At 35.5% G+C, this 25,637-nt stretch overlaps 1 protein-coding gene and 1 long non-coding RNA gene across 4 annotated transcripts in view; one reads left to right on the top strand and one right to left on the bottom strand.

Annotated features, from left to right (window-relative positions):
• Nucleotides 1-291: 291 nt before the first annotated feature.
• CEP85L (centrosomal protein 85 like) overlaps nt 292-25,637 on the bottom strand; it is a 172,771-nt gene continuing 147,425 nt past the window's right edge. For all 3 annotated transcript variants that reach the window (XM_059177727.1, XM_059177725.1, XM_059177726.1), the window contains exons 11-13: nt 12,364-12,471; nt 10,254-10,485; nt 292-5,050 (exon numbers count right to left, since the gene is read on the bottom strand). In XM_059177727.1, coding sequence (XP_059033710.1) covers nt 4,887-5,050; nt 10,254-10,485; nt 12,364-12,471 — 504 coding nt within the window. In that variant the 3' untranslated portion in view covers nt 292-4,886. The remainder of the gene's footprint in view (nt 5,051-10,253; nt 10,486-12,363; nt 12,472-25,637) is intronic.
• On the top strand, nt 8,270-25,637 carry LOC131833865 (uncharacterized). The gene is made up of 4 exons (XR_009354672.1): nt 8,270-8,379; nt 11,968-12,059; nt 23,690-23,756; nt 25,469-25,637. It is a non-coding gene; the product is annotated as an uncharacterized LOC131833865 (long non-coding RNA).

The raw sequence follows: 25,637 nt of genomic DNA, 5'->3' as shown, positions 1-25,637 counted from the left end.
CACTATTTGCTAAAATAAATACAGGCATGCCTTGGTATTTATGGCACCTGTCATCAGAAAATCTCAGTGCCCTTCTTGGGAAGACCCTGAGAAAAAGCTTTTCAGTAACTGAAAAGAAATTGTAAGACAGACTAAAAGCAGAAGTATTCTAGTCAAAGATTCTTCTCGTGTATTCATAGAAAGCTTTTACCTAAAAGTCAAGTCAGCATATTCTTATCCTCGAGAATTCAGAGGAGTCTGAAATTTTGAATACATTCTTATATTAAGATTAGGCACTTCCAAAGACATATATCTTTTTATAAAAAATTTATTTCTCTGTAAATACAAATTCCAACATCACAAACAATAGTCCAGTGGAAAAATACTTAGCCATTAACATTGAAAACTTTTTAAAATTCAATAAATAGAACTTTGGCATTCAAAATTCTAGCTGTAAACCCTATTAAAAAACAAAAAATAACCCCTTTACAAAAAAAGAGGCAAGAATGATAGATCAGAAGGCATAAGCCAACCAGTGGCTTCACATTCCTTTTACAATAACTGTATTTCAATTAAGTCACGACCACTCTGTATTTACACATGAGGTATTCTGGGTGGTTCAAAAACTGAACCTAGTTTACAAAAACCACCAGTCATAGTGACTGATTATACACTCTGCTGTGCTTTTAATGTAACCACCTAGCTAGCACCTTACTACTTCTTGTCATCACACCACTGTGATGCCAAACTTTATGTTTCTGTATTTAAATATTTATCCATATATGTACACACATATACACACAAATAACTACATTCTGGGAGGAGTTTCCTGCTTACTACACTGGGGAAAACATATATCCTCTCACGTTTCCTAACCTAAGGTATCTAACCTAATAATGAAAACCTGCTCCTTGCTTAAGAAAAAATCCCTAATCAGGTCTATTTACAGAAGAACAAGGTGCAATAATCATCAACATTCTTAAAACTCATGTAAAACAGAAATGAACGCTTACTGCAGGCAAAAAGGCACAAAAGGTTCTCTCTGTATGCTGCTGCTATAGTGTTGTTAATGACTTACCGACTTGAAACTACATTAATATACTCAGTACTTCTTTTAAGTAAGAAAAAAAAATCCAAAAGCTTTCCCCTTTCATGATTAAATGTATAATATTATCATACAGCAATATATCACCATGGCATCTTGGGGTAAAGCTGGAAATTATACTCTTTCACCAAATAGGAAATTATTTTTCTTGTTTTGTGAACACTGAAAATTGTCAAAAACGGAAACAAAATGAATTAAACTTTGGCTCAGAGAGCTACAGCTACTGGCAGTTTCAAATGATATAGTCTGAGTGAGCATGGTTATGAGAATTGCTTATTATTACATATCTATAATGATAGAAATCTACTTAAGAGAATGCCAATAATTCAAACTAAAAGTGTGCCTGAGCTGAACTATGCTATGTAAAAATACAGTCCCAAACTCTTGGTTACTAAGTTATCCAATGAACGATTACTGATATCGAAAGAACATTTTCCCAATAAAGTAGTTCCTTTAAAAATATCCTCTAAGGAATTTCTAGTAACGTCTTGAACTATGACAAAATTAATTTATAAGCTCATTACTGAGTTAGAAATGTACAATATCCACTTTAGCAACACTGCAGCCCTTGAGATTGTCTTTAAGAAGCTATTGAAAGAAGCCTAATTCAGTTGACTAAACTGTCATGACCAAAATAAATTACACACAAAAATAATGTTGTTAATATTAAATACTGAATCCCATTTCAAATATAAAAAGGGACAATACTTATTTAAAAAAGAAATCCAGGCATGACTGATCTAGTCACTACTTAAGCTTTTAAAATTAGAGGCCACTGAAAATTTACTAACAGCTTAACTAAAGTATCCTTCAGACATCAAAAGAAAAGACAACTATTGTGCCTTTGATTCTGTTATTTTTGTCTGCACAGGTAAGTGGGTCTTTTACTGAGATACTGTTACTTTATCCCTGCTTTTGTGTGACTGAGGCAGAATAATCTCAACTTCAAAATCCAGAACACCAATAATAAATGTTAACACTGCATGAGATACTTCCTAAGAAGATAAGCATTTAATTCACAAAAGCATAATTAAAAAGTTTTCACATCTAAGGAAATCACCCAAATAGATTTAACTTCAAAATTTAGGTTAATTTTCATCTCAGACATATATCAGTATAATAACATCTGAGAACATCCTAGTTCAAACTAGAGTAAGACACTTAGTATTTCTATTTGCCCATCTTACTTGACCTAACAGTCAAATCTTTGTTTTCAATGAGATATCAGTATTATTTGCAATCTAACAGAAGAAGTTATCTTGGGAAAGGGGAATTTCCTGAAAAATAAAATTAAAATTAAATGCTGACAAATAGAATACTACTATTTCATTTCCCCAAAAATATTCCCTCCAAGACTGTCTACTTATTATCTAGGTCCCTTCACAAACTCCAAACTCCAAGAGATTAATTTTGTAACTCAGGGTTATACTTAAACTATCACATCTTATTTTCCTTTTTTATTTATGAGGAGGTAGACATTTTAGAAATGGAAATACACCAGTAGTAGTCAATTTTCTAAATTAACACACTTTTACCTCAAGACATGTGAATTAAGTCAAATTCTGTAAGTTCTAAAAGAAAAGTTATTTTAAAAATTAAATATTTTACCTTAAGTCAGAAAACAAAAATATGTCTACAGTAAATTAAAGCAAATGACCAAAAGTTTGTTCAAAACAACACTAATAACCATAAAACCCAAAAACATATACTAAAAACCTAGAAGACAATAAGAACCTAGTGACGCAATCAGTGATTATTTATGCACATCAGTACTATCATCTTAGGGTGCCTTTATTTCCCAAACTGTGGAAGTTGAGAGGGAGGGGTTGGAGTTTCTATTCAGAGAGAATGTTAAGAAAGTTGTGTGTTGCACTGTGTTTTCTCTCTTTCAGATGCTAGTATCTACTTAATATAAAGGCCCATTTTTACAGATATTTTTACAAGGCAGAGTTCTTTGATTCAGATTTTTGGTATTAAATTTACTACTCCTTGATTGTCTTCAAACCACCAACGTTAAAAAACAAATGAACACATTAGAATGCCATGTTCTTACAAGTGACTTTTCCATATGAGCATAGGTACTTGGAATGCAAAATCACTATCATGCACTGATTTCTTAGTGTCCAGATCCTAAGAAGTAAGAGTAGGGAGGACTCAGGCACTAAACAAAAGTACAGTTGGATGTACTTACAATGTATTATAACTGACTGTTGTAACATAACCACAGAGTAACTTACTGAGTGCTGCATATTAGCCAAATTCTGAACTGAATGTCTTCCTGGGGTTTCCTTCAAGTTTTTATCCCACATATTTTCTTAAATATCTGAAAATATTTAAGAAAAATCTTTTCTAGGAGCAATCTTTATACCAGTATATAAGCCTGGCAACAGAAACAGACATGTGATCTGTTCTTGCCCCAAACAGTATTATCCTGTTGAATTCATGCCCCTTATTTCTTCTACCTCTTATTTGGTCTTACCCTACTTGAGACCTGGTTGCATCAAGAAAACAAACCAGTGTGTAAAGAACAATGATTGCCATAACTAAGTGTATTCAAAAGAAAGGAATAAACGTTCTAAAGTAATAAAACATAATCCTCCCAAAATTCCAAATAAAACAGGAAAATACTTGTTTGGAAGTTTAAATAATTGTATGTCTACTTAAAAATCAGTTTCATTTCATAATGATATCCTGTACTCCAGAAGAAGAAATAACCTTGTATTATATGAAAAACCCAGTTTTTAATGTACTTTACCTAATAAATATAATTGAAATATCACCTGGTTTTGATATTGTTTTATGTTTGTGATAGTTCAGATATCAAGAATACAGGTTGGCTTTTTCTTAAAGTAGTTTTAACTTTAAAACATACAAAACTATTAAAATGTAAACGTGAGAAATGGATAAATAAACTATTGCTCCAGAGTGACTTTGTTAATCCTTCTTTTACAACAATGGCTTTAGATGGTTAGCATTAATTCTTTTTGGCTTTGTTTACATTGATTATTGTAAATGAAAAATTGTTAATAGTAAGGGACATGTTAAAATTAGTTCAAATTATGTTAAGTTGCCTTGTGATATATAAATTGCAATGCTAATGAAAAGATTATCACATCAAAATTTCATACCTCTAAGGCAACCCATAATCACTCTGGAAAAATAGCTGACCTACCCACAGTACTAAATCAACCCAAACCTACAACCTCATCATCGCAGCACAGTGGTTGTTCAAAAGACAAATGGTTTTGCCAGCTGTACTCCTACTAAAACCTTGCCTGTTGTTGGAACTCTTGTTCAGCCAGCCCTTGAAAACCCCAAAGAACAACACAAGCTTCTAATGAAAGAAAAGAAATACAGGAATAAACAGCGTGTGCCTTTCTCGGAAGCTTTGCTTTGACCCCAGAAATCCTTATAATTTTGTGAATAAACACACATGTGCACACATGTGCGCACACACGCACACACACAGCTACAGATAAAAAGAAATCCTATACATTTATCTGAAGGGCACTATTCACAGCTTGGTCCTACAATCAGTAGTATGAGAAGACAGATTTTTTGTTTTTCTTGTATACTTCATCACATTTTTCAAATAGTAATTTGGTTTTTTGGCCTGATTAGATAAGCCCCCTTTGAAGCCTCATCAAATCCTCTTTCTCCCCCAGGAAAACAAATCCACAGAAAAAAAAAGTCCTATATATCACTTGTGACTTTCCATTATGGCTCCTAAACAGAAATATGAAGAACTGTAACACAGCAGCATTTAACAATAGGTCGTTATTGCTGTGGGACCAAGAGCTGATCACTGGGTAATGCAGTTGTCTCCCATGTCCTGAGCATAGCGGTCGGATATTGTAGTCCTTAATTCATCGATGTCCCTCCGTAACTGGCATACATCTGACAATTTTTTACTGAGTGTTTCTGGGCTATAGTCATTCTCAGTCTCTTCAGCTGAACAGTTCATTGCTGTGGAAATAAAATATGGAGAATGTCTCACACTTTTTTGACCAAAGGCATTTTAGGAATTTTAACTTAATTATCATTAGAAATATAATGCTGTATCCTAAATACAAATCAGGTTCAGGTTTAAATGTATCATTCAGTATTAAATAGATCTTGTTTACTTGCTCCTTTAAAATTTTCACTAATTAAATTGCATTAAATCCATACTGTAATACACATGTTCAACATGTTTAAAGCATGACAACATTCCAAAAGTAAGAAAAAGCATGCTCTAATAACTCTCAAGCTCAACTATAGCACTCATTCTGACTTGACAAAAACCGGAAAATCACTTCTGTATTAAGGAGTGATAGCTTTAATTTCTATAGATTGCAAAATGGGTTTATTAGCATGAAAGCATAAATTTCCAAAATATATGGTAAGTGTGTGTGTATATGTATGTATATGTATGTTTATGTGTGGTGTGTGAAATATATATATATACATATATATATATGGAATGCTACAACCGCATGCAATTCAATTGGGCTGACGGCTAGCTGCCCAATCGCTGAATGACCTAGGGTGGGGAGGGTGAGGCCCTGAGTCAGCTGGCTGTTAATTATTTACCTCAGTTCCTCTCTTTGTCAGCACATCTCAATATTAAAGCAGATGGAGTCAATAATTGTAAAATAAATTTTTCCTTGGGGCACCTGTGTGGCTCAGTGGGTTAAGCCTCTGCCTTTAGCTCAGATGCCTTTAGCGGCATCGGGCTCTCTGCTCAGTGGGGAGCCTGCCTCCCCCGCCCCTTTCTCTGTCTGCCTCTCTGCCTACTTGTCATCTCTCTCTCTCTGTCAAATAAATAAATAAAATCTTTAAAAATAAATAAATAAATAATAAATAAATAAATCTTTCCTTATGCTTTTACTGGCCTTGGTAGCTTACTGGAGGTGTAAGAGTCAGATTAAATTAATTCAACAAACACTAACTGAACACCTACCATGATCCAGGCACTATGCTAGATGGAAAGGCCAGCAAAATAATGGATGCAGTGGTTTATTCTTAATGATTTACTTCATAAACAAGTAAGCACAGTTAAGTATTATAGGTGTCCTACCACCATACACAGACTGCAGTGGCACAAGGAAGAGAACAATCAGCCAACTGGAGAGGGTGCAGCTTCATCAGATGGGCCAAGATGCAGAATGAAAAAAGGCACAAAGGCAGAAAACCAAAGAATCTGAGAAGCTTCAAGAAAGTAAGTAACCGGCTCTAAAATGGCAGAGCACAAATTATGAAGGCAAGGGTCAAGAAATAAGGCTAAAGAGGCATGTGAGACCTACCTATCTCTATTTTAGGGGACTGTAAATATTTGGAAATCAGAATTACCATTAGGTTAGATCACTCTGGCAGCATTGTGAAAAAAATGGATTGGTGGGGGAAAGTAGGCAAGACAGTGGACAGAGAGACCAGTCCAGGTGAAGGACTTTGAAAGCTTCATTTAAGGCAACAGTGCAATGGAGATGTAATGGAAGGAATGAATGCTAAGAAGGAACTGGTAGAAATGATAGAGCTCAACCATCCTAAGTTATATAGGGGTTAGGGCCTAGGCAAAGGACATACCCAGATGCAGGAAAGAGCAGGGTGGAGAAAAATCTGGATTAGGGTGGACAGGTGGATAGTGGTGCTACTCACTAGCACCACTAGTGAGGGGCAGGATTAGGGAGGGAGGGAAAGCAGGTTCTCTTTTGGACATAGGTGAGTACTATGATGCCTACAGAATAACTGGTTCTAATATAAGGAAAGTATAAACAAGAGCCGGGGGGGGGGCATTCTAGGCAGGAAAGAGATAAATGTCTGTATGGGTCAGAGGGACAGCACTAAAAGAAAGCAAAAGGACATGGGTAAGATTACTAAGAGAAAATATACAAAAAGAGAGACAAAAACACCTAAATTATTGAGGAATCAGTAAAACTTACATTGTTTGTAAATGACACTCTTTGCAGAAAACCCTGAAGACTTATGAAAGAACTGATAAATGAATTCAGTAAAGTCACAGGACACGAAATTATAGAAGTATAAAGAAATCGTTGCATTTCTATATACTAATAGTGAAGAAGCAGAATGAGAAATTAAGAAAAGATCCCATCTACAATTGCACCAAAAAGAATACAATACCAAGGAATATACTTAACTAAGGAAATGAAGGCCCTAAACTTTAAAACATGGATGAAAGAAACTGAACACCAACAAATTGGAAAGATACAGCAAGCTCATGGATTGGAAGGACTAATATTGTTAAAATATCCATACAACCCAAAGTAATCTACAGATTTAATGTAATCCCAGTCAAAATATCAACACTTTTCACAAATGTTGTGAAACAATCCTAAAATTTTGTATGGGAACCACAAAAGACTCCAAACAGCCAAAGCAGTCTTGCGAAAGAACAAAGGTAGAGGTATCACAATTCCAGATTTGAAGATGTATTACAAAGCTACAGTAATCAAAAGAATATAGTACTGGTACAAAAAGAGACACATAGATCGACAGACCAGAAAAGAGAGACCAGAAATAAATTTATGCTTATACGGTCAATTAATCTTTGACAATGGAAGCGAAAATACACAACGTGGAGAAGACAATCTCTTCAACAAATCGTGTTGGGGAAATTGGACAGCTACATTCAGAAGAATGAAACTGGACTGCTTTCTTAGACTATACACAAAAATAAACTCAAAATAGATTAAAGACCTAAATATGAAACCTGAAACCAATTAAAAAACTCCTGGAAGAAAACACAGGTGTTAATTTCTTTGACATAGGCCATAGAAACATTTTTCTAGATAGGTCTTTTCAGGCAAATGAAACAAAAGCAAAATCAAACTACTGGGATTATACCAAAATGAAAAGCTTTTGCACAGCAAAACAAAAACCATCAACAAAATAAAGACAATCTACAGGATGGGAGAAGGTATATGCAAATGATATACTGGATAAAGGGTTAATTTTCAAAATATATAAAGAACTTATAAACACAGTACCAAAAACCCCACAAATAATCCAATTTTAAAAAAGAAAAAAAATGAGCAACAAAAGGTTTCTGGGGAACAGTAATAATTTAAATGGCAGAGAATTCCAGAGAACACTAAGATTGAATAGTCATAAAGGCAGAAGCAGAACCTAGAATACAAAGCCATGGAAACCACGGTAGCAGAGCATTTTTAAAAAAAGAAAGGTGGGGTAAAGAGTGTTAATGAACAATGGGTGGAGTGAGGAGATAAGAATTCAAAATACACTGGTTTTTGACAAATTACCTAGCTGGTCAAATTTTCACAGTACCAAGATACAAGGTAAGGGATATGGGGTTAAACCTGAAAGATTGAAAGAGGGATATATTGGGAGGTGATGTGACAAAGTTCTTAAATCTCCCTTTATATTCACATTTGGATAGCTCTCTTAATCTAATTACTGGAAAAGGTGACAAATACTATACAGGAGACTATAAATGTAGAAAGTTACAAAATAACTGAAGGGGTGACTACTTCTAAAATGGTAAAGAGAATTCAGTCTTTTGTGTGTGAGTTTTTACTTCTTCAAGAGATCACCGCTGACTAAATCGCCCCATGACCTGGCAAACCTCTCCTCCAGAGATTTAAACATCAGAGCCTTCACAGCCCTTCTCATTTAGTTAGTTTTCCCCTTGGGCCCCCATTTTCCTCCATCCACATCTCAATTATAGTACTTATCACAATGCTCTAGTAATCGAGTTTGTGTGGTGGCCAAGGGCTGTGTACAACTGCATTATCTGCACCTTAGTGTCTGGACCATATAAAGCATTACTTACAAGTCAACATATTTACACTTTAAAGTGTTTTTTACATACCCAAACATATGTATATAAACATCTACAAAGTGGAAGGGAAAATTCTGCTGATCTCTCTGAGCACAGTTACATGTTTCATTTAACAAGGGATATACTTTGGTGGAAAGTATTACTTGGTTTGCCAAAATAACTATCATGACGCCCATCGGTAGATCTTTTTGATGAAACTGTAAATAAAACTAGACTCCACTCTAGTCACACATTAACTATATTATTAGGCAATTTCTCAATACAACATAGAAAGTGCATAAACCATATTATGGTCTTATTCCAATCATATCTCCTTCCTTATGCTCATTTCTTCTGTATTAAGAGGAGACCAATAGGTCAATATTATAGTAATTTAGAACCACATGCAGAGATGTGTGTTTCTGCAAAAGCAGCACAGAAGAGAAACTAGGATATTCCTGTGGCAGCTCTTACAACTACGTGTGGAAGAACATGGAACTGAGGAACAATGGGGGGACGGAGTGTCATATTGAAAGGGATAAGGCCAGAGTGTGAATGCATGAAAAGGGCAATAGATCCACAGGCCATGAAAATTAGCTCTTGTGACAGCACAGACATAGATACAGAATATATATTTTCTTTTTTATTTTATATATATATATGTGTGTGTGTGTGTGTGTGTGTGTGTATATATATATATATATATATATATACATATATATATATTTAAAGATTTTATTTGTTCATTTGAGAGAGAAAACAGACAAGCAGAGGGAAAGGCAGAGAGAGAGGGAGAAGCAGACTCCCCGCTGAGCTGGGAGCCCACCTGGGGCTCGATCCCAGGAAGGGATCATGACCTGAGCCGAAGGCAGACGCTGAACCATCTGAGCCACCCAGGTGCCCCAGCACTGGTACTTACATTAAGCAACTGTCTTAGACATACACTGCATAGGAAAAGCAAAGGAGTATCTTCTCTTAAATATTTTACCAGCAGACAGATGGCTGGATCATTACCTTAGACAATTACTATATGAAAGCCAATAGAATCATTACTTTTAGAAGAGTAATCAGGACTATCACATCGAACTACCACTCCAATCACATATTAGCAGATCCAGCACAGCTCATCCACACAGGAAGCTCTGTAGGCATTCTTCCAAGTGGCAGTCCATACCAATATGACACTGCTCACTTCTCTAAGTATGAGGTAAGTCCTAGCAATCAAGTAATAACATGTATTCACAGACCTACAGATTTATTCAGAGATTTATAAATCTAAGTAGGAAAGGATATAAAAACAAATAGGGAAAAGGCAGTAAGAGGTTCCTGATCCATGAAGACAAGTTTCTAATTGCTAAGCAATACAGTAAGAACAAGGCATCAACGACTTACATCTGATTCCCAGTAATAATGAAAGATTAGGCTCCTTGCCCTGAGCTCGCTGATTGAGAATACTACACAATGCCTTCAAGTCAAACAAACAATAGGACATTTCCTTGAACAGCTGATCAATCACACTCAAATCAGATAGTGGCCATTTGGTAAGTACTGTCTGCTGCCTGGATTGGTCTGCTTCCTGGCCCTGATCCAATAAGGAGCATGTCTCTTCTGTTTGCCTTTGGTTCTGCAAGAGAGAAAGAAAACACAAACCAGGTTGTTAGAACAGTGAAAAGGTATTCAAAGCCATGCAGTTGTCTGAATATTTCCCCCCATTTATTAATGAAACGTTAGAGTCATATTACATACACATTAACCAAATTAAACTGCATACATACAGTAGGAAAAAAGAAAAAGGAAAGGCATTTAAAATAGTGGAAATGACTCCAGGATTCCTCTGTGCCATCTCGTGCCCTAGGGTAAATCTGAAAGAGGCAACAAACCCAGACTTACTTTCGAGGAGTATTTCATGCTACATAATGTCACATAATAAGCATCTTGGTTGTATATGTAATCCTCTATAATAAAATTTATCCAAAGAACAAAAAGAACTATGAAGAAATTTTAAACCCTACCCTATAGTTTTACTGTTAGCAACAGTAGTGATTTATTTACTTTGAAACTATCTGTTGCATATTGAGAAAAAAGTATATATGTTATGTTAGTGTTGATAGGAACCAAAATTTTCAGCATTAAGAGAAAAAGAAATACAAGTATAAAACCAAAAGAAAAAGACCCTAACAATTTGGAATTGTGAAATTTAAATTGGGATTATCAATATGAACTCATAATTTATTACACTCAGAAAAAGCTACCTTCACTTCATCCCCAAAACTGTCACCATCTACTTCTCATTGTGAAAATTGCTACAGGCAATTTAATTAGCTTTCTAGTTAGACCTGTATTTCAATGTATTTCAAAATAACCAAACAGCCTGCACTGATGAGGAAAAGATTTTTTAATAGATGAATGCCAGCTAAAAAATATAAATATAATTAGAAAAGAATATGATTCTTTTAATCATGTAATGATTTAGACAATGATCACCAGTAAATACTAAAACCATCAAGGGAAAGGGTACTGATAAACTACATATTCAGTGTTACCTAAGTATCATTCCACAGATTACCTGCTATTTGCAGAGGCCATAAGAATTAGTCTGTTACCATTTTAACCAGTGAGATCAGTATTTCTGTCACTTACAGTGGGATAATCAAACATAAATAATTTGAGGACATGAACAACACCTACAAAGTCTTCATGCCAAAAAATGTTTATCTTGACTTAATGATATCTTTAGCTCTTACTTCTAGGTTATAAGAGATAGAGGGGGTAGAGAACAAGATAAATGACACCATAAGAAATCAATCAGACAAATCTAGAAGGCCTGACAATATATAAGTCTTTAAGACAACAGGCCCAGATTTATCAACAAGTCACTAACATGGAAAAAGTGAGAAACTTCGTAAGACAAAATGAAATGCAACTCATGGTATTACTGAATATTGAGGAATATTATTCTTGTTGGGTTTGACAATTGTGGTGCAGTTATATGGGAAATGTGCCTGATTTTTGGAGATGCATTCTGGGTATTTAGAGGCAAAATGTCATGATGAGAGTTAAAAAACTAATATAACTATTTTTTTGTACAACGTATCCTTAAATGCAGGCCAAGTGTGCCATCTTGTAATTAAATGAAGAAAATGTGATCTGTTCTAATGATGAAATGTCACATTGTACCTTCCTTAAGGATTTTCAAAGGTAATTTTATTTATATTCAATTTATGCTTTATTGAATTACTTTGGGACTGAATCTCTATATAATATTTGACTATGTTGCAGTTAAGTCTGTGAAATTATATTCAGATACATAAGAAAAACAGAAGTTTGCCTTTTAATTATACACTCAACTCTATAAAAACCTAATGGAGTTAATTAATTGGCACACCGAAATCAAGTCTTCAAGTAAAAAATATTCTATGAATATGTACAAAATAAGTATCTGCTTTAACTTAAGTAAGTACTGAATCATTCTTTGAAAGTAATTTGAATTTTTTCTACTCACATCAAGCAAAGTTTTTGTTAATCTCTGTAGGTTTCTTTCTTTCTTTTCCAGCTCTTCCATCATCTTTTGAGTAGTTGATTTTTCTTTAGAAAGTTTCCCCTGCATAGACTAAAATAAAGAGAATCAGAAAGCAAGCATGTTGTTAATGCTAAAAGCAAAACACAGTCAGAGGGGTAACTAGGAATATGGGCTCTGAATACTTTGGATCTGTCCTCCCTATCCCCTGGAAGATGGAGGCCTTCACTTTTAAATCAACCCATATTGTTCTACAGTGGACGTCAGCAAAAGGAAAAACAAGAACCACCTTTACCAAGAAAGTTTTTAATCTGGGTAAAACATATTAAGCCTAAACAGCTGCTATTTAATGCTATCTCACAAATAGTTCTTATTTTTGTTGTTGTTGTTTGTTTGTTTATGCATTCAGAGTGTATTAGCGAATCCATACCCCCACTTTTTTCTTATGGTTAATAAGATAAAACAACGTAATGTAAGACCATCCTCATTTTCCATCATTTGAAACATAGCTAAACACACTTCTCTCAGTGTACGGTATTCCAAGCAATAGTTATGATGTTGAATTCAAACCAAAGGTTTAATAAATGAATCTCTTAACTCTTTATAAAATTATGAATTATCCAGAACAAGATACTATTTTAAGAATATCCTGAGTGCATAAAGCAGTATATAGGATATCTTAAGAGTACTTGGGTCAAACTCATCATAAACTCTGTAGATATCAGTGATTTCTAGGTGTTTCTATCAACACTTTTTTCCTTTTGTGAAATCACAAGATCAATAAACATATAACAAGAGATTTCTTTTATTTTCTCCTCAGGACTGTATTTATTTAGTCTCAATTCTGAAACTACTTCAGAATGCTGACTACCTAAAACACAATTCACGAGGAAGGTGTTCTCCCCCCTCATATTATCTCTCACTAGAAAAGAGAAGATAGCTCAGCAGGGAGCTTGCTTCCTCCTCTCTCTCTGCCTGCCTCTCTGCCTACTTGTCATTTCTGTCTGTCAAATAAATAAAATCTAAATATGAGGAAGAATCTCAATTTTTTTAAAAGATTTTATTTATTTGACAGAGAGAGATCACAAGTAGGCAGAGAGGTAGGCAGAGAGAGAGGAGGAAGCAGACTCCCTGCTGAGCAGAGAGCCCGATGCGGGACTCGATCCCAGGACCCTGAGATCATGACCTGAGCCGAAGGCAGCGGCTTAACCCACTGAGCCACCCAGGCGCCCTCCATAAACCCAATTTAAGAGAAAATATTTTGATGAAAACTTATGTTAACTTATGTTATTATTATTATGAAAACTTATGTTAACTTGTTATTTTACTATATAAACACACAACCCCCTATACATGTACATGTATGCATGCATGCACGCATGAAATTTTTTTATGAAGAATTTCATAAAAACATTCCTTCATGCAATTATTTAACCAACAAAAATTATAGCCAAGTACAGTCTGTGCATTGCGTGATGAATCAGTGAAAAAAAAAGTCAAAACTGCTGACCCTTTCAGAACTTTTACTAGGAGATAAAAGATTAAGGAAAATATAACAGATATGTAAATTACATAGTATTACATAGTATTACATATTAGAATGTGACTAGTTTTTTGGAAAACAGGAGCATGGCAAGGGAGAGGAGGCTGAGATCTCAAATGGGGTAGAGTAGAGGGTCATGGAAAAAGTGACATTTGAGCAACGGCTTGAAGGAGGTGAAAGATTACATCTCCCAAGAGTGTTTCAGTCAGTGCAAAGGTTCTCAGGCAGATGGTGTCTTCTGTGTTTTGAAAAAGCATGAGAGCCAGGGTGGCAGAAAATAGAAAAAGATGAAGTCAGAGAAGGCGGGTGGTAGAGAGAACAGATTGTGTACGGCCTCATGAGCCAGGGTGAAAACTTTGATTTTTACTTTGGAAAAAATGAGGAACTGCTAAAAGGTTCTGAGAAGAGACATGATCTGGTTTTTGTTTGATAGGTCACTTAGGCTAATAAGAATAGACCAGAGGCATGCAAAGATGGAAGCAGGCAGAAATCATTCATACAAAGAATAAAAATGTGGTGGACCAGAAACACAACAGAGGTCAGAAGAATGTGTCAGATGCTAGATATATTTTGAAGATAGTAAGATTTGTTCACAAATGTGAGGCAGAAGAGAAGTCAAGGATAAGTCTAATGTTTCTGGACTGAGAAAAAGGAAGGACAGATTTGCTATTAATAAAGAAAGAAAACATGGAAGGTAGAGCAGGTTTTACTATCTTCTGTCTGAGGAGGGTAAGAAATTCAATTTGGACATATTATGTCTGATGTGTTAAGTGGTGCTGTTGAGTAGGCAGTTGGATATACAAGTTGTAAGGTCAGGGGAGAATTATAGCTGGAAAAAGGGAGAAGTGAGCACACATATTATACGTAAAACCACGAGACTTGGTAAGATCACTAAGACATGTTTCAGTAGACAATTCTAGGAAAGAAACAAATCCCGTTTTTGAAGTATAATATAATTTTTTGAAAACATTTTACATGTCTTCAAAAATAACTTTACTTAAATATCACAAATGAAATTAAACTTACCCTAAATTATGACAGAAAAATTTCTAATAAGGTTTTTTCTCCATTTTTTGTATACTAACAAAAGTTTGTCTACTAACCTGCCTGAATCTTTATTATAATAGGATTTGTGCCAAAGGTGTTAAATTTATTGTCTCTAGTTAAATAAATCAAACAAGAACAACAAAAAACCTTTTTAATACGAGTTCTTTTGAAATTTTTTGGTTAAAATTTTATTGTATATATTTCAATGATCTAGAAACAAGGTATAAGTCAATCACTTTGAATTTATTACTGAGAACAGATAAAAGGTTTCATACTGTTATGATTCTATTAATACAAATACACTATTCTTGAAATAACGTAACTCTAAAAAAGATAAAAGTGCTACTGGCATTAGAAATAACAATAAAGAACATGCACAGTTAATAGGTAAGGTAATAATGGCATTTAGAAAGCATTAACAGGGGCACCTGGGTGGCTCAGTGGGTTAAGCCTGCCTTCAGCTCAGGTAGTAATCTCAGGGTCCTTGGATTGAGTCCCACATCAGGCTCTCTGCTCAGCTTCCCTCCCACCCCTTCTCTGCCTGCTTCTCTGCCTACTTGTGATCTCTCTCTGTCAAATAAATAAATAAAATATTTTTTAAAAATAAATATTTAGAAAGCATTAACAAGGGGAACACATTCTTTTTTTCAGGGAGGGAGATGGATTCTTTGAATGAAATTTAGTGATACCGTCTCTCAACACCTTTTAAAAATGTAGTTAAGAAAGTTCATCTCCCAAAACAGGCAAGTCCATCAAGATTATTCATCTAATGCACAGAAACAGAGAAGAGTAAAAAAAAATTTTTTTAAACACACAGGAATAAGTTCTAAAAAAAAAAAAAAGACCTCAATGAAAGAGAGATAAGTGTGTTCAAATAGCAGTCATAATGATGTTAACCGAGGTCAGCAAAACAATGCATGAATAAAGTGAGAGTTTCAACAAATAGAAACTATAAGAAAGTAGCAAGTAGAATTTGTGGAGCTGAAGAGTAAAATAATTGACTGAAAAATCTAATAGATGGGTTCTGCAGCAGACTGGATGAAGCAGAAGAATGCATCAGTGAATTCAAAGGCAGGGCAGATTTCACTCAATCAGAGCAGCAAAAAGTAAAAGAATAAAGATGGCTGAAGGGACCGAAAGGACATTACTAAGCAAATCTTGGACCATTACAAGGGTCCCAGAAAGAGGAGAGTGAGAAAAGGGGCAGAAAACTTCTTTGAAAAAACATTGACTGAAAAATTCCCTAACCTGGGGAAGGAAGTAGACCTCAAGATCTAGACTTCCAAATACAAGGAACCCAGTGAGACCCAATGGCATATTACTCAGCAATAGAAAAGAAGGAAATCTTACAACATGCAACAGTATGGATGGACCCTGAGGGCATTATGCTAAGTGAGACAGAGAAAGGCAAATACTATGTGATCTCACTTACCTGTGAAATCAAAACAAACAAACAAACAAACAAACAAATAAAAAACCCTCAGAAATAACAGAGAATAGATTAATGGTTTCCAGAGATGGGTGGGTTGGGGGAAGGATGGATGGGTGAAGGAGGTCAAAAGGTATATGAACTTCCAGTTATAAAATAAGCCTTGGGGATGGAGTATTAGGCGTGGTGTCTACGGTTAATACTGTATCATATATCTGAAAGTTGCTGAAAGAATAGATCTTGAACGTTCTCATCACACACACACACACACAGACACACACACACACACACACCCTGTAACTATATGGTAATGGGTATAAACTAGACTTATTGTGATCACTTCACAATATATAAAATATCAAATCATTAGACTGTATACCAGAAACTAATATAATCAATTATATATCAGTAAGAAATAAGTTCACAGGTGAAAGAAAAAATGTACACAGTTAATGGTAACAGCACAAGATTCGTAGTCAGATAAAACTAGGTTCTGGGCCCACAGCCTACATGTTGTGCAACTATGGGTATGTTATTCAACCTTTGAGGGTTCCAAATTCATCAGAAAGAATTTACAACCTTGTAAGGCACTGTGAAAATTATGCAGTGTATATGCAGACATTTGTGGTATCTGCCTGTTCACAAACCCCGTGAGTCATAAGCATCATATCATAAGAATTCTGCACCTCTTGGGGCACTGCTCATTGGACTAGGCTGAGTGAACACTTAACCAAACCTGAGGAACTGGTACCCAGAGTCTATGAATCTCTCTGAGTGTAACTGGAAATAAACTATAGAACTTAGGGGCTGTAGGGCAGCTCTATTCTGTCATGTGAGCTAAAGAATAAAGGAAGTGAGTCTGCAGAGAAAAGAATGAAACACACTGCATGAGAGAAGCGACAAAGTCTCTTCTTTCTTGAAGCCAGGTTTTATTCCTACATTGGTTCCCCAGTATCTCTGCAACCTCGTAACACAGTAGATCCTACTATTTTTGCTTAAGCTAAATTGAATTGGTTCCGTTGCTTATAACCAAAAAGCCTAAATGACTTTCACCTGGTACAAAATACTTATGCAATACTAATTCTTTTCATCTTATACTAAATATTAAAAAGAATCCATTTCTTAAATCATCCTGATGTACACTTCAAATATCTTATAATTTTGTCAACTATACTTAAATATAACTAGAAAAAATAATGAAAGCCCATTCCAAATTCAGAACTGTGGGCAAAGGTTTTTGGTCTTTTTTGTTCACTAGACATCCCCAGAAAGAGTGCCTGGCCCATGGTAGAAACTCAGTTAACAGTTAATGAATGAAAAAGCGTGAAAAAGTAATTAATACCTAATTTAGTTTTTAAGTAAAAGGCTATGTTCATTCATTCAAAAACAATTATTGAGCATCTTTTATATACAAAGCACTGTGCTAAGTGTTGAACTGGATAAGGATTGTTCAAGGAGCCTAGTGTACTTATTACAAAACTCTTACGTAAATCTATCAGGAAGCAAAACCAGGCATTTTATTTAATCTCAAGGAGCTAATAATTCTACCATATTGTAGAGTGTAATGTACTAAAAAAATTCACTTTGGAGACAAAATTTCCAAATTTTACTTCTAGGCAACTGAATGCCAAGTGCTTTCCACAAGACTAGCTTTCCGACATGCTCCAGTTTAAGGATCTTTCATTCCAGGAGAAGACACTGAAAACAAACTCCCCCCTAAGGCTTACACAAGGAAGCGATCAGACTAACACTTCTCTGGTGCATTTTTGCCTTTCTCTTGGGATTTTTCACTTTGAAGCAGTAAGGAGCAATGCCAACAGCACAAACTCTGAGGTCAGACATGAATTAGAATCTGTGCTGAGACCTTAGGCACATCTTTTTAAATCCTGGCTGCTTCATATATAGAAAGACGCTCTTTCTCACCTTGTAAGCTTACTATTGAAGTTTAGAAATACTAAGTATAATCAGAAAGCACAGCTCCTGTAATGTGCTTATCACCAGCATCATCACTGATACCTCTACACTTAACAGGGGCTCCATTTCTCACTTTAGCCTAAGTGCGGAGAAATATTAAATCCCTTTATTCCTTTCTGCATATTAATAAAAGGAATTTTCAAAATGTTTGTAAAAACTAAGATTACAAAATAAGGAACATGCAAACACCATAAAAGTTGCTATTTTTTAGGTTTCTGTTTATAAAAATCCAACTGTACAGCTCAAATTCCTCTACATTAACTATCACCTCACTACCTGATACAACTTTAAGAACGATCTGCCTGAGAATTCTGTTTCCAGCAAAACAGCATGAGGAGCCTTTAAGACAACTCCTCTGTGGAAATTTTATTATTTTTTTTAAAGTTTTTGTTTGTCAGAGAGAGAGAGAGAGAGAGAAAGAGAGAGAGCGCGCACAAGCAGGGGGTAGGGGCAGAGGGAGAGGAAGAAGCAGATGTCCTGCTGAGCAGGGAGCCTGAATGAGACTCAATCCCAGAACCCCAAGACCATGACTTGGGCCAAAGGCAGATGCTCAACCAAATGACCCACTCAGGAGTCCCTTATTTATTATTTTATAAAGATTTTATTTATTTATTTATTTATTTGAGAGCGAGTGAGAGAGAGAGAAACGGGCAGAAGGAAGGGGAAAAGGGAGAAGGAGAAGCAGACTCCCTGCTGAGCAGGGAGTCCAATGCGGGACTCAATCTCAAGATGTTGGGATCATGACCTGAATCGAAGGCAGACACTTAAGTGACTAAGCCACCCAGGTGTGGCCCCTCAGTGAAAATTTCAGAAGAGCACATTTAAAGTTTCTATAAATGGTCCTATGAGTAAACAGAAAATTAATAAACTTATATTCAAGAAAATCTATTGAAAGTAAGAACAGAAAAATCTATAGTATTTGAAACAGAATCCAGGCCATCTTTATGCTCTCATAGCTCAGCAAGATGGAAATTCCACTCCAGACTGGGACAGCCAATAACAGTAACACAGGGGTCCCTGTCCCCCTAGCTCTGAGTTATAACGCTACCTTCCCAGGAAGGACAGGATGTCAGCATTTCTTATCCTGCCCTCAGCTCCCTGCACCTCAAAGTTCCAGACAAGTACAGCCAAAAGATGGGGAACCCCGCCCCCTTCTTCTGCCTAAGCTCCCTACTGGGATGGAGACCTTACTTTAGGTACAGCACCACAAAGAATACTGTAAACCTGACTGCCCTTGCCTTGGCTTCTGTGGCAGGGGTTCCACACCGGCAGAAGCAAGCTAAGATCTAGAGCTACTGCCACTGAATTTTATCTTATGGTGAGTCACTCAGAAGTCTGAGGGGCTGCAGGGTATTGTTCCTATCAGCACTGGCCTGGCTCAAAGATTTTGCTCAGGGAGAACCAAGTCACAGAACAGAGAGCTCTAAATATCTCTCTAAAGGACCTGAATTCATTTGCAACAGACTGTGAAGTACAAGCCTTAGGGGCAATAGCAAAAGCTGTAGAGGTCTATCAAAATACCAACAACATTTTCCACAGAGCTGGAACAAACAATACTAAAATTTGTATGGAGCCAGCCAGAGGAATGTTGAAAAAGAAAAGTCATTTCTCTAAAGAAGATATACAAATGGCCAACAGACACACGAAAAAAATGCTCAGCATCACCTGGCATCAGGGAAATACAGATCAAAACCTAAATGAGGTAACACCTGACACTGGTCAGAATGGCTAAAATTAATGAGTCAGGAAGAAAACAGATCTTGGTGAGGATGTGGAGAAAGGGGAACCCTCTTAACACTGCTGGCAGGAATGCAAACTGGTGCGGCCACTCTGGAAAACAGTATGGTGGTTCCTCAGAAAGTTAAAAATAGAATTTCCCTCAAACCCAGTAATCACACTCCTAGGTATTTACCCAAAGGATACAAACATAGTGATTTGAAGGGGAACCTGCGCCCCACTGTTTGTAGCAGCAATGTCCACAACAGCCCAACTATGGAAAGAGCCCAGATGTCCATCGACAGATGATTGAATAAAGAAGATGTGGTGTATATTTACCATGGAATACTACCAGCCATCAAAAAGGACAAAATCTTGCCATTTGCAATGACGTGGATGGAACTACAGGGTATTATGCTAAGCAAAATAAGTCAGTTAGAGAAAAACAAATACCAATGATTTCACTCATCTGTCGGATTTAAGCAACAAAACAGACGAACACAGGGGAAGGCAAGAAAAAATAAAATAAGGAAACAGAGGGAAGCAAAACATAAGAGACTCTTAACTCTAGGAAACAAACTGAGGGTTGCTGGAGGGGAGGTGGGTGGGGGGATGGGGTAACTGGGTGATGGGCATTAAAGAGGGCACTTGAAGTAATGAGCACTGGGTGTTGTATGCAACTGGTGAACCATTAAATTGTACCCCTGAAACTAATAACATAGTATATGTTAATTAAATTGAATTTAAATAAACAATTAAGCAAATTTATACTTTATAAAAAACAAAGAATGAAATAGTAGAAGTTGTGGCAAAAAGCAGGTGGGAAGAAACTTTTAGATTCATTGAAGGTAAAGGCCAGACTACTGGCTGGCTAGAGTCCTAAGAGAAAAAGTGAGACACCTGGGAAAAGCACTCTTGGGAACAGAAAAAAATCTCAAACATTAACCTAAGGAGTTTTTCCTTCAGAGGAACCAGGACACATCGGTCTGTGTAGCTGAAGCAATTTATACCAGAGGGCGTCACTGAAAACAACAGAATAATCAGCTGACAATTAATGGAGCTTAACTGCTAGTGTGGTCAGAGAAAGAGTTACAGAAGATCACATATTAAATTTTTATGAGATATCTAGAATAGGCAAATCTATAGAGACAGGAAGTAGATTAGTGATTGCTTATGGATAGGGAGAGAACAGGGTTCAAGGGAATGCTATAGCTAAAAGGTAACGGGTTTATGAGGTGATAAAAAGGTTCCAGAATTGACTGTGGTCTTAGTTTATTAAAAATTACTGAATTATACACTTCAAATGGGTGAATCGCAGGGTATGGGAATTATATCTCAATAGAGAAGTTATTTAAAAATCAATACAATGTAAAACAGATTAAATGTGTCAAGAACACATCCAGATTTCTCAGAACTACCTCCTCCTCTTCTTCTCTTAAATTTGTCTTCCCAGTCAATTCCCATTTTCAGTGAATGAGCCCCCTAAGGACCATGATGGCACCTCCTAATGGCTCCAGAATGGGGATACTGCCAGGCTAAGAAGAATGGCCTGGAGAACATGTTAATAATGTGTATTTCAAGCTTCATGCCAGAGATACTGAGTTGTCAGGTTCATAATTGGGCCCAGAAACTTGTATTTTAAAAAGCATCACAAATACTTTGAATGTTCATACATGATTGGTGATCATTCATGGCAGATGACATGCTCCAGAACATTCTTCCATGATGCACCTGAGTGGACTCCCTCTTCTACCTCTGAATTCCCCACCTCAGACACAAAGAACTAACTTTTCAGAAGTTAAGTCTATCTTTTATATACATTTCCCAATATTTTAATTAAGCAACAACTGTACTGTGCATATAACAGGATTACATGTACATTAAAGACTTCTTAAAATACAAACACTGGAGAGAAAGCTTATTTTTAAAAAAGTTATAGAAGACTTTTTTTTGGCTATAGGTTTTTTCAAAAAATAGTATAAATTTCTGATAAGAATATTTTTAGTTTTTCATGCATTGTAAAAACAATTTCACAAAGGTAAAACTTTTAAAAATTAAAAAACTAAGCAGAAAGAACTTCATGTCAGGACACATCACAAAACTAAGATAGCAAAAATAGGAAATAAACATCACATAAAAATAATATGAAAACATTAAATCACTTTATTTAGGGTAAAGCAAAGTTAAATTCTACTTATAAGACATTTTACTGACTTATGATTCATTTTCCCACTATTTCTACTAAGAAAACCTGCTGGATGAAGGCTTTAAGAGAGACTTGCTGAAAATCGAAATAAAATCTTTGGAGGCTATGAAAACATGTTCCCTTGAAGTGTTATAAATAGGACAAACTGTTACAGTTTTGAGATTGGAGGCTTCTAATCACGCCTTTAAAAGTGAACAGTCCTAATGACCTTTCAAGCACCATTGTGTATTTTATGACATAATGATCATTCATTGATTGCTGTCAACTTAGAAAGAGTTTTGCCTTTTAAAGGCAAAAGTTCTTTCAATGAGGAAACAATTTTAATATGCTAGGGAAAACAGAGTGCACCTAATAAACTATTTTACTTTGTATCTCTGCCAAAAGCTTATAATGATTACATACACTGATAACAGCTCACTGGAAACAGGATTATGTAACTAAAACATGCTTTTAAGGAATAAATAGGAAGGAAGGCAATGCCCAATGAAGAACGCATGCACATTCTGACTGAAGCCACATTTATGGAAATGATGGGAAATGTTCTACTGCAAAACGTCTTTTTATACTGTATACCGACAGAAGAAAAACTTGTAGAAGAAGCCAGTTTAGCTATACTAGTTTCATAAATGCAAACAAAGTCATTATTTCTAAAGGATCAATGAATAAACAAGTTATTCATGTCAGTTAACAATATCCTCTTGTCAGCTGAACAAAACAGTAGCTAAATCTGTATTTGTATAGCACTGAACTCAATTTCAATATCAGTGTATGCTTTTACATGAAGTACTATTTTTCTCTATTCAACAACAAATACAACATAACTAGTAGAAGACTCTCCTCCAATTTCCAGAGTTGTAAATCAATAAATCTGCCCCTGACCTAAATCAGGTCTATATTTATTTGACTTCTGGTACAAGGGTGGTAAATCACAATTATATTTTAAATATAGCACTTTCACGCCGGAACAATGCCTTATTTTTACCTCCTATAAACTGGACATAAAATGAACACGGCAAGGGATTTTATTTTTTCCTTAGGTCACAAAATTTAAACTGTAACAATAACCTGCTTATAGCCAAGGCAATGCAATACTCCAAAAGTCAACCAAATGAACTTTGAACAAATGTGGTCTTCTCAGTAGGTTAAAAGGACATAAAGAAGCAGTGAAAATCCTAGTAATAATATGATTGTTTTGGCTACTAAACCTACTAAAATGGAACAACTTCCTGGCACTGTGGAGGAACAAAGAATATGTAAACTGTAACAGCAGTGAAATTTTACAGTAAGTTTTATACTGATTTTATACTGACTGCTAACATGTGTACCTCATGTTAGAAAATGGCTGGGAAGCTCTGTGTTATCACTCACCATAAGATATTTTGTGTTTTGGCTATAGAAAGGAATCTGAAGAAAATAAAACCAGAGCTATAGCACATAGGAAGGACATCATAATCTACAGAGAAGTAAGGCTGGCCATCCCTTATGTAAGCAGATGGGGGGGGGGAAACTAGGCAGCTTTAATTAATTAGTAATTGAAGGCAACTGCTCTCTTATCTGTATCAACTTGCTAATAAACCCATTAACTGTAGTACAAAACAAGAATACTTTTTCAACCCAAAATGTTCTCTTTAGGATTCTCCCTGTGGTTTCCAATGCTAGGGAAATATTTAGTATCCATTTTTTTAAAATAGGCAATATTTTCAGATGTTTACAGATTACACATCTTTTTTTCCCCCATTTTATTTTATTTCACTTTATTTCTTTTCAGTGTTCCAGCATTCATTGTTTATGCACCACACATATAACCAAATAAAAACCTAGCTTTTTTAACTATGAAGGGCCAAAATTAAAAAGTTTTAATAAGAAACATGAGGCAAAAAATTTTCTTACCATTTTAAGCATATTTGTCTCCATCTATAATTTCTATTCAGTAGTATCTTAATAAATATAGCTAATTTGGCCAGTTATCAGCATTTGCTATCTGCTCTTTTAGCAAACCATATATTAGATGTATGGCTTAGAGAGATGGCCACAATGACCTAAATACCCATTGCTTCAAAACATAAGGTAATAGAATTAAGGAGTTTAATTTGAAATTTTTAATTTGAAATGTTCACACAAACATTTTCAAATCAAAGAATAGAATGGCATATAAATTACATATTCTTCTACATATTTATATATGGTCATGACATATTGAAGTGTGACTAAAAGACATTGCTTTTGTGTAAGAATAAATTGTATTAAGATGCCACCATAAATAAGAAAAAGGCACATTTCAATTGATACAAATAAATCCTGATAATCTATAAGGTGAGAGACAGTATATGATAAACTAATAAAACTAATTACAAGTCTTGTCCATCCCCAATTTCAGTGCCAAAGGACAATGCTGACTGTCCTTAATTTGGATTGAGATAACTTTATTTGAATGATTTCTTGGAAAATGTTACCAAGTAAAATACAAATTCCTTTTCTTATGGTCTATAATAAGTCAGTTAATAATGGGTGAGGGAACTTAATCATTTTGTGATTCAAATGGCTAGTAAAACAACTGAAATTATGTCCATAGGAATAAAGATTAAAGAGTATAACGTCGATGAACCAATACAGTAGGGCTACACACCACTTGTAGAACTGGCCTAGTATTTGATTAAAATGATACATCATTTAATATGGCCAGAAGACAATCAAAACAGATGGTCTATTATTCTGACATTTAAACCATTTATCGTTTTTATGTTTTACTTCCTAAAAATGGAATTTTAGGAGGTATAAAAATAAGAAAATTATTCAGCAAAAATGCTCAGTGGTTTTTCATTATACACAGAATAAAATACAAAGACATCTACCCCTTTGTGATCTAGCCCCAGGCTACTTTCCACCATCACCTTTCACCACTCTACGTCACCATAATGCACTTCAGGCTAGCAGCCTTCTTGCTGGACTTGGGAGTACACCAGGCACCTTCAGGGCAATGTTGGCTCTCTTTGCCTGGAATGCACTTTCCTTGGGTTTTATTCATCATTCAGATCTCTGTTCAAATATTACTTCCTCAGGAAAAACTTCATGACCATTGTATTTAATGAAGCCTGTCTGTCATTGTACTGTACCTTTTAATTGTACATATCATTCCTTGACATGGTATTTTAATTTTTTCCATCTCATCCCACAGAATGGCTAAAGACTTGCTTTGCTTACTGATGAATCCCCAGTGCCAGAAACAGTGCCTGGCACACAAGCAGGTACTCATTAATAAATGGGAAATTAATAAAAAATGAAAATACATTTAATCCACAGGTTTTGGTCGTGGATTATGAATCAGACACTCTTAAGCTCTTGAT

The sequence above is a fragment of the Mustela lutreola genome, chromosome 6, assembly GCF_030435805.1.
Source record: "Mustela lutreola isolate mMusLut2 chromosome 6, mMusLut2.pri, whole genome shotgun sequence".
Taxonomy (NCBI): domain Eukaryota; kingdom Metazoa; phylum Chordata; class Mammalia; order Carnivora; family Mustelidae; genus Mustela; species Mustela lutreola.
This window is presented reverse-complemented; position numbering and strand designations above follow the sequence as displayed.